The sequence below is a fragment of the Artibeus jamaicensis genome, unplaced genomic scaffold, assembly GCF_021234435.1.
Source record: "Artibeus jamaicensis isolate MK-2021 breed Jamaican fruit bat unplaced genomic scaffold, CSHL_Jam_final scaffold_847, whole genome shotgun sequence".
In the NCBI taxonomy this organism is placed as follows: Eukaryota; Metazoa; Chordata; class Mammalia; order Chiroptera; family Phyllostomidae; genus Artibeus; species Artibeus jamaicensis.
In genome coordinates, this window is record NW_026522057.1 from 17,488,455 (window position 1) to 17,503,077 (window position 14,623).

The following is a 14,623-nucleotide window of genomic DNA, read 5'->3' on the forward strand; positions in this document are numbered from 1 at the left end:
ATAGTTCAGTCTGCAGCCACGTCTGTGCCTGGGTTTTCTGCAGCCTCTGAGTGGGCACAGAGCTCTGGGCATGCGATCAAGAAAGGTGGGGCTTGCTCTGGGAGCGCAAATGGGCCCCGCCAGGAGTGGTTAGCAAGAGGAGGACACACTTCCTGTTATAAGACGGATCTTCCACCCTCCACGTTGCAGCTCAGGCCCAGGGTCTACTGCCAGTTCCTGAAGGGCCAGCAACTTAGGGCTTCTGTCAGATGCTGTCGGTGTGCACACACTGGAACAGTTTCGAACCTGCAAGCGCCGCGTCGCAGCTACACACACACACACAATTGCACACCACGAATGTAGCTACACACACAACCACACACAACAACCAAACAAGCAACTGTGAACATAACTGCATATGAGACACGGCTCTGGATCCTGACGTGACAGATACGCTGACTGTTGTATTTACAGAAAGACATGCAAAGACAACTATACACCTATACATGCAGACAATAAGGAAACCCGGACATGCAAAACTACACACCTAACAGCCACACTCACACACTCAGATGTTACAGCAGAGACCTCACACCACAAAGACAAGTAAACGCACTGCACTTTGAGCTGCTTACCCACAGCTGGGCCTGGGTACCGCTGGCTGCACACCCCATACACGCACAGGGAGACACACCTGGCAGTGTAGCACTTGCACAAGCGGGGAGGGCGCGTGGCTGTTCCTCAGTATGTCCCAGCTGCTCAGTGTGACAGACCGTGACCCGTGCCTACAGATGGGATGGAGCCAGTTTAACATCGTGGTTAAACTTTCAGGAATTTTGCAAGTCTGTTGTTAATACAGCCATCATTTAAGAAAATCAGTTATATAGTTACAGTTAAGTAAATGATATAAAAGGCAAAGGTAATAGCTTTGGTGGGTGGCCTGGTGGGAGAGTCACCCCGTGCACCGAAGGGCCATGGGTTTGATCCCAGTCGGTGCACACATCTAGGTTGCAGGTTCAATCCCCAGTCAGAGCGTGTGCGGGAGGCAGCTGATCAATGTTGCTCTTGGACATCCATGTTCCTCTCTCTCTCCCTCCCTTCTTTCCTCTCTCTTTAAAATCGGTAAACATATCCTTGGGTGAGGATTGAAAAATAATAATAAAATACAATAAAAAACATTAAGGTCTTTAGAAAAAATCACAGGTGATAAATGCTCCAAAATCGTCATTTCCTAATCCTTTGACTGCATTTCACCATCATCCCTGGATTGGAGGTAATTCCCTTCTATTATGTCAGTATGGTGGGAGCACCATGAGATGGCCACGTCACTCCTCAGCACCCTCTTCAGTCAGTGACAGCGTGTTTGTGATTTAAAATTGGCCCTGGGGGCGGTATTCACAGCAGCAATCGGCAAACAGTACAAATCAGATTTTCCTTTCCCTTGAGAACCGGGTGCTGACCTTGGCCAGCACGCCACCGCGCTCGCCCGCACTGCCGGGCCACGAGTGCGTAGATCTGGACTGGTCGACGCCCATACCCGCGTGCTTGTGCCGTGGTTCAAGCCCGAAATGCCTGAGTTTGAATCCTAGCTCTGTTCCTTATAACTTTGAGCAAATTATTTAACCTCCCAGCTTCTTTGATTTCTCTTCTGTGAAAGTGGGAACATCTATAAAAATGGGGATAGTGAGATCACTACCTTATAAGGTCATCGTAAGAGTTAAAGGAGACAATGCACATAAAATACTTAACAAGAGTATCCAGCACATCATAAGGCTTTAATTCATGTTACACACAGAGGTATATGCCCACAAGTTTACATGCGCACACAAACCCACAGGTCGCACCTCTGAAAACATCCCGTGAACCCAGGCTCTGAGGGAGGCTGAGGACAGGCAGCCCTTGGGACTCGGCCCAGGAAGCCTGGCAGGGGCGTACAGCGCTCAGTCAGCTGGTGCGCCCCAGGGAACCCCACGCTGGACAGGAGGCTGGGGCTGGTTTCTAAGGAACTAGGAAGCTGGTGAGAGGAAGGAGAAAGCAGAAATGGGTCAGAGACAGCCAGCAGGTTTCCCGATCTGAGTCTCCCCTCCCAATCTCCTCTCCCGCCCTCTGCCTTCCATTTGATTCATTCACTCAGGGAGGCATGTGCTGAGCCCTGAGTTCTCAGAGATTAAAACAGTCCCCTTCACCCAAGAGGAATGAAAGTGAATGTCCACACAAAGACTTGTATGTGAATGTCCCTTGCAGCCTTATTTGTAGTAGCCCCAAACTGGAGACCAGAGAAAGTCCATCCACAGGTGAGAAAGTCCACCAACAGGTGGAAATTCACATATAAGCTGTGTTATGTACAAACAGTGGAAAACAACTCAGCTGTGAAAAGGAGCTGTCGGTATACACAGCAACGTGGATGAGTCTCAAAATAATTACGCAGAGTGAAAGAAGCCAGACCAAAGGGAGTTTATCACAGTACTTTTGGCATGCAGTCCTTAAAGTGCAAGCAAGCCTATCTATCATGACAAAAAGTGGTGGCGGGGGCATGGGATCGGTGGTGAAGGGAGGAATGGATTACCAAGTAGAACTAGGAAACTTTGGGGGTGATTGCTGTGTTCTTATCTTGACTGTTTTATGAGTGTATACATATGCCAAAACTCATCAAATCGTAGCCTGAAATATGTTCAGTTTATTGCATGTCAATTACACCTCAATAAAGCTGTAAAAAAAAAGGCCACACTTCTCACCCTGCTTAAGCTCCCAGTTGGAAAGTGAGGAGATGAGGAGGATACAGACATAAAAGCAATATACTAAGCTGTAAAGTATATTGCTATATACTAACCTTTATATATTGCTATATACTAACCTATATATATACTAACCTTTGGAGGGAGAGACGGGGAAAGGGAGAGCATACCCAGTGGAAAGGAACCAACAGTTGGGGGGCGGGGTGAGTGGTTAGGGCCCAAGCCCGGCACGGAGCGGCTTGGGCCCGGCCTGGCTAATGGGGATGAAGGGGAGCAATGATCTGGGGCAGAATCTTTTTCTTCTCTCTCCTTCCCACTGTCCCTGGCCTGCCCTTCAATCATGTGTCTGCCCGTTTCCTGGAAGTCTCCTTCCTGCTTCCGCCCCTCCTCTTTCCTACTAAGAAGACCACGTGATGATCAGAGAGGGACCTGGGGCACAACCCACGGCCCTCAGTTCTCACCTTGTGGCCTCCCACAGGAAGGGGCCCTCGACCTCCTGAAGAAGCTGAACAGCTGTCAGATGTCCATCCAGCTACTCCAGGTGGGGTGGGGATGGACAGCTCTGGGGACAGTGTTGGCTGGGGGGCGGGACCTGACACAGGGAAGACCTCCAAGAGTGGAGTCTGGGGGGAATTTTTGAGCAGAGGGCTGGGGGACCTTGAAGTGCTCTGAGGGTGAGGACTGGGTCATTTAGATGGGGACAGGGGACCTTCCAAGCACAGGGGCCTTCTGGGTCTGGGAGGAAGACTAATGTACTTTCCTTGAAAATCACTATTCCCAAGGTCCTGGGCTTGTGGGATCCAAGAGGCCAATGATCCAGGGAAAAGTCCCCCACTTTTCAGTCTGCCCTGTGTTGCCCCCAGAGCCCCCAAACATTGCCAAACACTCTTGGTCCCCCAAATTAGCACAAACCCAAGCTTTAGTAGCCAGATCTGTGTCTTAAGCTGCAACCGGGCTCAAAGATACACCTCCAGCACACCAGGGGACCGGGGATGGGGGGAGTCCTCATCCCTCATCCCTCACCCTCAGCCAGTCCCACGACCTCAGCTGTCCATCAGAGCCGCCATCACCCACAGTGCAGGGCACTAGCCCTCACTAGGGATGGCAGGTCAGGGCCTCAGTTACAGGATCACGGTTACTATCTCAGCCACAGGTCGGGCCTGGGGCTCTGGGGAAACTGAGGCTAGGGGAAGGAGGTGGATGAGCCAGGTCAGGTCTTGCCAGTTACGGCAGCCAGTCCCGCGAGTCCCTTCTCAGACCAGCCTCTCACCTTCTCGCTGGGCAGACAACCCGGATCGGAGTCGCTGTGAACGGGGTCCGGAAGCACTGCTCAGACAAGGAGGCAGTGTCCTTGGCCAAAGTCCTCATCAGAAAATGGAAGCGGCTGCTGGGTAAGGAGGGGCGAGGTTGACTCGGACTGTGTTTTTTCCCCAGCACCTGGGACAGGACTGTGCCTGGCTCATAGCAGGCACTCAGCGTGTGTTTGTTGACTGACTTAATAAATGACAGGTGGCCTCCAGTGGGGAGTGTCAGTGTTTGTCTGCTCAAGGGCAGGATTTGTAGATCTGCGAGTTTTCACGTACACGTGTCTGTGTGTGCATTTGTGTTGGCTCGTGTATTTGTACATCTGTATATACATATTTGTGTGAACATGTGCATAGGTGTGTGTGCGCGTGCCTTCCTGCCCCCACGTGTGAGTGTGGATTTGCTCACGTATGTGCATATTGTATACGCACCTGTGTACAAGTGTGTGTATGTGTTGGGGCAGTGTGCAGCTGCCCCATCCCTGCCCTTTGCCCCCCGCCAAGCCGCACTGGGTTCAACGGGGCTAGGCATGGTGAGCAGTACCGCCACCCTTTCATCTTCAGAGTCCCCTGGGTCCCCCAAAGGAGGAAAAGGAGAGGAAAGAGAAAAGGCCAAGAAGAAAGAAAAAGAACTCGCCTGTTCCAGTTGGAAGCCAGGGGCAGGCCTTTCTCCGCCAAGGAAGAAGCAAGGGGAGGAGCCCAAAGACAGGTAATTTTTTCTGGCATAGAAAAGGCATATCCCTGCCGTTTCACCCAGTGTGTCCACAATAAGGAAGTTACGCTAAGACATTAATCCGATTAAACATAAAGATGTATGTGTTGTGCGTAACATTTTTTGGCTGGCGTTTCCGACACATTTTTTTCTCTAAACCCTCTTTTCCTTAAAGATTGTATTTATTTATTTTGAGGGAGCGGGGAAGGGAGAAAGAGAGGGAGAGAAACATCTGTGTGTAAGAGAAACATCTATCGGTTGCCTCTCCCACGCCCCCAACCGGGGACCTGGTCTGTAACCCAGACACGTGCCGTGACCCGGGATGGAACAGATAAACCTTCAGTTCACAGGCTGACAGTCCATCTGCTGAGCCACACCAGCCAGGGCAAAGATACTTTTTTAACAAAAATATATGGGATTATAATTAAGAGCCTCCTATTCTATATTATACAACAAAATTTATATTCATATTGTTATTTTTTCCACAACGATCCTGTATTGCTTTTGAAATCAGAACATATAATAGCACTTAAAAAAATGAACAAGAGTGATGACAATTTGTTGTAGAAATAATGAAAAATGGGGGGGAAATCCTTCGCACTCCCTCCACCCGCAGGGGATCACTCAGTGTTTTGGTGTATGATTTCTTCTTCTCTCGGACTTGTTTTCTGCAGTTACCATTCACTTTAGAGCCTGCTTTTTAAAATGCCGCTACTGGTCACGTGGTTCTGTACCCATTTCTGTGTTCTCTTCCTTTCCTTGTTCATTTCCCGGATGTGTCCCACTCGGGGAAGTCCCAGTTGGCATTTAACTTTTCAGGCGGTGTGTTTCATTTTCCCCGAGCGGTCGGCAGGGTGGCTGGCAAGACCCTCTGACCCTCGGGGCCCAACACAGAGTGTTGTTTACTGAAAACTGCTGGGCCGGCTGCACCCGTGCAGCCCCCTGTGGACAGTCGTGCTCTGGCTGGTCCCGCCCCATCTGGGCCTCCCGTGTGGTTCTGGGCGCGGTGACAAAGGAAGGACCTGGGGCGGTGGGGGGGACGGTTCTGTGGGATGAAGTTGGAAGACCGGAGGCTGGACTGTTGGGAGAGAAGGCCAAGTGAGATGGGAGCGAAGGGCTGCAGAATAGGGCCGCGGACGTCGTGGTAGAGGTGGCAGCACTAACCCACGCGGTTCCTTTTGCTCCATCTCTGAACCCCACTGAGTGATCCATACAGGGGGTTCTTTGAAAGGCCTATAAAAGGACAACAGATATGGTCGAGGAGAAGGCTGGAAAGCAGAAAGCCAGACTCTGGCCTTAACTCGATCACGTACTCACACCCTAAAGTCTCTGAGACTCTGTATCGTGGCCTGAAAAGTGGGCACTGTTATCTCGGTTCTTTCTTCTTCAGAATAAAATGTTTTATTTGGAATATATTTTAATCACATGTATTGTTTTAACTATTTTGTATTATATTTATTGTATTATATAGGTAATGATTTGCTCATTCTAGAAAGTTTTAAAAATATTTTAGTTTTAAATATAAATAGGAAAGTTAAAAATCATTCATTATACAGAGAGAAACACACATATATGTATATATAGTCATGTACATATACTAATGTATAAAATACACATGTAGTATTTATAATCATATACATATTCTTCTAGACTTTTTAAAATTTTTTAATTGATTATGCTGTTACAGTTGTTCTATTCCCCCCTTCATTCCCCTCCACCCTACCCCCCTGTCCCCACCATTACCCCCCCTTTAGTTTATGTCCATGTGTCTCAAGTTCTTTACATTCTGTATTTCCCACGCTATTCTTGCCCCCCATCTATTTTCTATCTACTGTCTATGCTACTTATTCTCTGTACCTTCTCCCCCCTTCTCCTCCTCCCACTCCTCTGTTGCTAACCTTCCATGTGATCTTCATTTCTATGTTTCCACTCCTGATCTAGCTGTCCTTTTAGTTTGCTTTTGTTTTAGGTGTGGTTGTTAATAACTGTGAGTTTGTTGTCCTTTCACCATTCATGTTTCTTTAACTTCTTTTTCTTCGATAAGTCCCTTTAACATTTCATGTAATAAGGGCTTGGTGATGATGAACTCCTTGAATTTGATCTTATCTGAGAAGCACCTTATCTGTCCTTCCATTCTAAATGAAAGTTTTGCTGGATAGAGCAATCTTGGTTGTAGGTCTTTGGATTTCATGACTTGGAATACCTCTTTCCAGCCCCTTCTTGCCTGTAAGGTCTCTTTTGAGAAATCAGCTGACAGTCTGATGGGGACTCCTTTGTAGGTGACTGTCCCCTTAGCTCTTGCTGCTTCTAGGATTCTCTCCTTCATTTTAATTTTGGCTAATGTAATTATGATGTGCCTTGGTGTGTTCCTTCTTGGGTCCAACTTCTTTGGGACTCTCTGAGCTTCCTGGATTTCCTGGAAGTCTATTTCCTTTGCCAGATTGGGGAAATTCTCCTTTATTATTTGTTCAAATAAGTTTTCCACTGGTGGCTGTGCCTTTCCCCCTTCTGGTACCCCTATAATTCAGATGTTGGCGCGTTTAAAGATGTCCTGGAGGTTCCTAAGACTCTCCTCATTTCTTTGAATTCTTGCTTCTTGACTTTTTTCTGTTTGGCCATTATTTGCTTTCTTCTGGTCCACTCCATTGATTTGAGTCCCAGTTTCCTTTTCATTGCTATTGGTGTCCTGTGCAATTCCATTCATTTCAATTAGTTTCGCCTTCATATATTTGTCTAATTTGTGGCTATAATCAACCAGTTCTGTGAGGATCCTGATCACCAGTATTTTAAACTGTGCGTCTGAGAGTTTTGCTATTTCTTCATCGCTTAGATTTATAGGCTCTGGGGCTTTGGGATCTTCTTGAGCCATTTTTGGTCTGTTCGCGCCCTTTAAGTGTGAGGAGTGGAGCTTTGGACTACCAGGTCGCTGGGTTGTGACGCTGTATGTGGGGGCGTGGTCAGAGTGGGGAAATGGCGGCCCCCTCTGCAGTTTCGTGCCGCTGGGTGAGGAGCAGAGGCTTAGGTGGTTCACCAGGGCCGGGCAACTCAGAGTCGCTGGGTTATGACGCTGTATGTGGAGGTGGGGTCAGAGCAGGGAAATGGTGGCACCCTCCCTGCCACTCGCCTCGGGGACCCGCTGGGTCCCGGTCCAATCGCCCACTCCCTCGCTTGTCTATCCACGCACATATGCGCAACCACGGTCAACCCGCAGCCCTGCTCCCTGGCTGTTTCCCCGCGGTCGCTCCCTTGGTCACTCGCTCGGTCGCTCACTAGGTCCAACCCTGCGCCTGGATTCTGTGCGCCTGAGTCCGTCTGACCGAGTTTTCCTGTGCAATCCTGCTTCACCAGCTGCTGGCCTCGCCCCTTACCGGTCAGGCTGAAGAATTTGTTGTTAACGGACTTCCGAAAAGTTCAGTTTTCCGTGTTCTGGCTGTGTTTTCTGTTGCTAATATTTAGTTGTCTCTAAACTTGGTTGTGTGAGAAGGCACGGCACATCCACCTATGCCTCCATCTTGGCGGAAGTCTCTCTTCTAGACTTTTTAGCTATGATCACCACCCATAAAATACTTATTGTATTAGTAAAATGGAATTATGCTCTATATAGTATTTTGTAACCTTTCCACATTTATTTATTTCAACGGTAAATCATGTGTAGTATAAAACGTTTAGAAAAGCAAATATAGGAAAAGAATACTATTACTGTTAACATTTTTTAAAAGATTTTATTTATTTATCTGTAGAGGGGAAGGGAAGGAGAAAGGGAGAGAAATATCAATGTATGGTTGCCTCTCATGTGTCCCCTGCTGGGAACTGGCCTGCGACCCAGGCATGTGCCCTGACCTGACTGGGAATCAAACAGCGATCATTTGGCTCGCAAGCCCACGTTCAACCCGCTAAGCTATACCAGCCAGGGCTTAGTATTAACATTTTGATGTATACCTTTCTCATTTTTTAAGAACATCTAAATGTACATTTGTATTTTCCTAATAAAACTGGATCACACTCTACCTATGGTTTGGTAACCAGCATTTGACACCTGACCACGTTAGGAACGTTTCACGAGCAGTGGAACTGTTGACTCAGTTTCCCCATCACAGCCAGGGCGCCGGGGTTCCCAGCTGTCACTGCGGCTGAGCAGACCCTGGGCTGGTTGTCTCCCCACCTTGCTGGGTGCACCCAGTTGGCAAGGGTCCTCTTTCAGCTACATTGGTGAACTGCCTTCCTTTTTAGTTTTCTTGATGATAATTGATCATCATTATTTATTATAGAAACACCGTAACCACATTGGTGCAATTAAAATAAGGATTCAAAATCTTTGCCCACAGTGAGCCACCACCAACAAATGAAGCAGTTTCTTTTCCTCTTTTCTCCCAGCCCTGAGCTACTCACACATATAATAATTTTTCCATCCCTGTAGGTGGAGTGTACAAACTACTCTGTTCTCCTGAACTTATCTTCCTATTGTATTGCAGGCATTTTTTCATCTTCCTGAATAGTTTTCACAATGATCATTTGCAATAACTGCAGAATATTTCTGGTTTGTTCTAAAAAGAAAAGCAACGAGGAAGGGCCTGAAAATGGTGAGGCTGCAGGGTAAAGGCTCGTGTCTCCTCTCCCTTCTCTGCCTGCGAGATTCCGGCTGCTCACTCTGGTCTGCACCGTCCATCCTCGGGGGGCACTCAGGGAGGAGCCCCGCAGAGCAGCTCCAGGGCTGATGTGGGAACGGACGGGCATGTGAAGGGGGTGAAACTTCCCCTCGCCCTTCCTGCTGCCTCCCCCGTCTTCACGCTGGAGAGAAGGTGCAGGGCGGATGGCGCTGGTCCACAGGGTGAGGCTTGCCCCTGAACCTACCTTGCCCACTGTCTCCCAGACCATCTGGAGGATGAGGTGGGAGCTGGAAATCCATGCAGAAATGCTGCACAATCTGGAAAACAAGAAACCAGGTGCCTGGGACTGTGGAGCAGCAGGCCTGTCCCGTGCTGGGAACTGCTGTGGGGACATGAATGACCCAGTGTCTTCCTCCCAGATAGCCCAAGACAGAGGTTCTTTTCTTCTCATTGACAGGTGAGGGAGCCCGATGCTCAGAGCAAATGACCTGTCCCAGGGGCAGAACGGGGACTACAACTCCTGTCATCGGCTCTCTCTGTGCAGTGATGAATGTTATGTGCTGAATGTTTGCAGGTAGAAAAAGGTCTGGAAGGGAAGACATTAAACATAGTAGTCGTTCCCTGTGGGGAGGTTTGTCTTCCCCCTTTATAGTGTTTGCATTTCTGTACTGTCTGACTTACTAGCATTCGGCAACAGATATTTACAGAGCGCCTGCTCTTTGCCAGGCACTAGTCTATTTGCTGGGGATAAGTCAGTGAATGTATCAGACTGTGCTCTGCAGAACCAGACCCTGAGACTTGCATCCCAGCTCAGGGGTTTCTCTGGGAAGTGATTTCAGGAAGTGCAGGTAGAGGAGTGAAGAAGGAAGGCAGAGCCCTGGCTGGTGTAGCTCAGTGGATTGAGCGCGGGCCTGTAAACCCAAGGATCTCGGCTCGGTTCCCAGTCAGGGCACATGCCTGGGTTGCAGGCCAGTTCCCAGCAGGGGATGCACCAGAGGCAACCATACATTGATATTTCTCTCCCTCTCTCCTTCCCTTCCCCTCTAAAGATAAACAGATAAAATCTTTTAAATATATATTTTTTAAAAAAAGAAGAAGGGAGGCAGAGAAAGGGAAGAAGCCAACCCAGGGTGTGTTAGTGAGCAGGGGACTGCCGTGGGCGACCAGGGCTTAAATCCTGTTCGGAACACTGTGTGGTAGTGGAGGACACACTGGGGGGTGGCCCACGGGAGGGCCGAGGAAGGTGGGGTACAGACCCACCCAGCACTTCCGGCCCACTGGCCCGTCGTTGGTGCTGACTGGAGCGGAGAAGGTCCTCAGGCAGACGGCGCCCAGGGGAGCTGGCAGGGGGAGGTCCCTGTGTCCCATGCACTGGGGGAGTGAGCGCCCTAGGGGACATGGGCTCAGCAGGCACTGTGTCCACCACAGTGAACAGAACCCCCTGAACTCTGCTCCTGTGAGATTTACGTGGCAGGGGCCCGGCCCGTGCATATAATAGGTAAGAAAATCATAGTCCGTCCAACAGCTGACAGCTGCGCTGGGACTAGGAGAGCTGGGTGAGCTAGGGACTGGGGGGTGCGCTTACACACATTAATTTTATAAAATCAATAAAGGAGAAAAACACATCCTATATCAAAAAAGAATGTAGCTACTGGCATTTTGGAAAATGGGGGAAAACTTCACCTCTCGCCCCATCTTCCTGATGTAACCCTGGTTAGCATTTGGGTGGGTGGTCTTTCGATGGTCTGTCTTGCCAGGTGTTTTCTTGCAAGACTTTAGGCACAGAACACATCTAATTTGGCATCCTGCTTCTTCACCTGTCGTTTTAACGCCGCTCTTCAATCGCCAAGGCCCAAGAGCTTCTCCTCTCCTCCTCCTGAGGGGCCGGCAAGAGAGGCCGGAGATGGTGTCCAGTTCCTCTCGAGAACAGGCAATCCTAGCAATTCCAGTCTCTGTGGACTCCAGCCAGCCAAGGCCTGCCTGACAGCAAGGAGGAGAGGGGGCTGCTGAGACTTAGCTTTTCATAATTAGTGGAAGTCGTGCAATTAGTGACATAGCACATGCATCACATCTGGCACATACTCGGTTTCCTTCCCTTGCACTGGTTGCTTCATCTGATGAAGGGCAGGCGAAGGTGACCCGCCAGCACCGCCTGCAGCTTCCTCTCCCGGGCGGCAGTGGTCCAAGGGAGGCTCTATCGTCCTCGGCCCAGCAGGCCTGGCTTCAGCATGCTTCTCCCTGGCCTCTGACCTCTCTGCATCAGTACCGATGCTAACGCCTAGGAGAATCTCATCTTCGATTTCTCTTCTTTCAGGAGAGACTCTGTGGATTCCAAGTCTTCAGCCACCTCCTCTCCAAAGAGACCATCGATGGAAAGGTAGGGAGAGCCACGGACTTCTCTGCCCCAGAGGTTCTGTTCAACCCGTGTCCCTCTCTGTGCTTTAATGTGCAACGCCTGAGGCTGGGGAAGGAGGCAACTTTGTATGTTACGTTGCCTCCAAAATCTAGAATCCACACAGTAAGACCAAGATGGAAGGGAGAGAGGTTGGGGGCCTCGGTGAAAAAGGTGAAGAGATTAAGAAGTACAGATCAGCAGGGACAGAATAGCCATAGAGATGTAAAGTACCGCATGGGGAATAGAGTCAGTAATATTGTAATACCTACGTATGGTGCCAGGTGGGTACTGGAAATATCCCACCCGGGGGGGGGCACTCTGTAAAGTACATCATTGTCTAACCACTAAGCTGTCCACCTGAAACTAATACAAAATAATATTGAATGCAAACTGTAATTGAAATAAATAAATAAATATTTTTTTAAGACTAAGGGGGCCCCCAAATCAGAGGTGCGGCTCCCTCACTGGGGTGGCTGACCCATCACTGTTGCCCCATCCCTGTCTTGGCAACATTCTCAAGGTCAACCTGAACCCTGTGAGGACAGAAGCCTTGAGAGCCTGTACCTGGGGTGGGGCCTCTGGTTCGGGCCGAACTGGTTAAGATATCTACCTCAGAGTTGATATCCTAATCAAGTCATTCATTCATTCATCAAATATTTATTGAGGGTCTCCTATGTGCTGGGAACCATTTTGGGTACCAAGGATACAGCAGTGAACAAAAGAAACCAAAATCGCCGCAGTCGTGGGGCCTATATTCTAATAGGGGCGGTAGCAATACATGTAGTGAGTCGGGCACCAGTTGAGAAGGCGACAAGCACTAAGGAAAGTGACAGAGCAGGCTGAGGGGACCTGGGGGGGAAACGGTCATTGGGGAGGTCAGAAGAGCCCTCGCCGAGGATGTGACTTCTTTTTCTTAAAGATTTTATTTATTCATTTTTAGAGTGAGGGGAAGAGAAGGAGGGAAACATCAATGTGTGGTTGCCTCTAGTGCACCCCCTACTGGGGACCTGGCTGGCGACCCAGGATATGTGCCCTGCCTGGGAATTGAACCAGCAACCCTTTGGTTTGGAGACTGGTGCTCAATCCACTGAGCTACACCAGCCAGGACTGAGGACATGACCTTTGAGCAAAAGCTTCAAGTGCCATGCAGATAGTGGGGTCATTCCAAACCTAAGGACCAGTGAGGTGGCCAGTGGGGCCGAAGCGAATAAGTGAGGGGCAGAGTCGGAGAACTGAGTGAAGCAGGAGCACTGCAGGGCGTTAAGCCTGTAAATTGTATGATCAAACGTATCAGGATCCCTCTGGCTGCTGTGCTGAGAAAGGATTGTGGAGGAGGAAGCAGAGAGACCAGGAGACTATTGCGATAAGTCAGGCAAGATGTGACGGTGGCTCGGGGTGGCAGCAGGTGGGGAGAAGCAGTGGACTCCACTCCAGACGCATGTTGAAAGCAGAGCTGACTAGATTTCCTGACAGACTGCACGTGGGCAACAAGAGGAGAAGAGTCAGGATGACTCCAGGAGTTTTCACGTGGGCATCTATCTGCAAGGACGGCGCCGCCGGGCACAGGTGGGGCAGGGCTGTGGAACCCAGGCTGGCTGCGGCAGGAGATCCAGAGTTCCGGTGTGGATATGTTGGATTTCAGGGGTGTGCTCGTCATTTAGGTGCAGAAGTTGAATGAGCAGTTAGGTTATACCAGGCTGGAATTCAGGAAGCAAGTCTGGGCTGGAAACATACATTTCAGAGTCATTAGCTTGTAGCTGGAATTTCAAGCTGGATGAGATCACTGCAGAGAGAATGTGGGTAAAAGAGCAAGTGCGAACTGTAGTCCAGGAGGGAGGTCAGAGGTCAGAGCAGGGGAAGCAGGGCCAAGAGGGAACAGAGCAGGTCAGGGCAGGACTTGGCTTGGAGGTGGATGGAGGCAAATGACGAGGGTCCAGGGCGATATTGGATGCTGGGACAAACAGGTGGGATGGTAAGGTTGACTTCTAGGCCAATGTGAGTGGAAGATGCTAGTACACAGCTGTTCCAGGCTTCATGATACCAGTAAAACCACCACTGGAAAGAAAAGAAGAGGCACAAAAATTAGGTTGTTTAAGGCTTCATGGGGATTAAACTGGTCCGAGATGTCAATGGGGCCACTGTATTGCCCGAGTCCCACTGGCTGCTGAGTGCCAGCTTCAGCAGGTAGTGGAGGCTCTCAGAGCGCTGCTTGGAGAGGGATGGAGGCTGTGCCCTGCCTCTGGAGAAGAGACTTCTGTGGTCCGTTAGCAACGTCTGCCATGAGCAAGGCCTTGGAGACCCCACTGCCATCCTGGCCCTAAACCAGTGGTTCTCAACAGAGTGTTGTTCAGAAATTTGTGGAAGCATTTTTTGTTGTCCGTGACCTTGGGGGAGGGGTGTCTTAGCTCGTGCTGCTATAACAAAATAGCATGGACTGTGTGGCCTAAACAACAGGCATTTATTTCTCAAAGTGCCAGCTGATTCAGTTCCTGGTTGCAGGTGGCCACCTTCTTGCTTCTTGCTCTGTCTGCACCTGATTGGAGAACTATAACCCCATCACGGGGCCCAGCCTCACCTAAACCTGATTATCTCTTGAAGGCTTCACTTCCAAATACTGTCCCATTGGTGGTGAGGGCTTCAACTTATGAATTTGGGGGAACACAAACATTCTGTCTGTAGTGGGAGTGGGGGAGGAGCACTCCAGCATCTAGGAGGCAGGGCTCATCGATGCTAAACATCTTGAGGCATGAAGGGCAGCGCTGTATAGTGCAGGATTGTCCTATCCCAAAACAAAACACTTAGCTCTAATCCCGTTCTGAGTTTGATGCTATTATGTAAACATTCAGCATTTGTGGAAGGATTTGTACCTTCAGACTCCTCTCCTGCTTTTG

At 49.5% G+C, this 14,623-nt stretch overlaps 1 protein-coding gene across 1 annotated transcript in view; it reads left to right on the forward strand.

The window, feature by feature from the left end:
• TCEA3 (transcription elongation factor A3) overlaps window positions 1-14,623 on the forward strand; it is a 35,953-nt gene that overhangs the window by 2,029 nt on the left and 19,301 nt on the right. Inside the window, exons 2-5 of the mRNA XM_053660281.1 lie at window positions 3,193-3,255; window positions 4,000-4,105; window positions 4,583-4,727; window positions 11,652-11,714. Of these exons, the coding sequence (XP_053516256.1) occupies window positions 3,193-3,255; window positions 4,000-4,105; window positions 4,583-4,727; window positions 11,652-11,714 (377 nt within the window). The remainder of the gene's footprint in view (window positions 1-3,192; window positions 3,256-3,999; window positions 4,106-4,582; window positions 4,728-11,651; window positions 11,715-14,623) is intronic.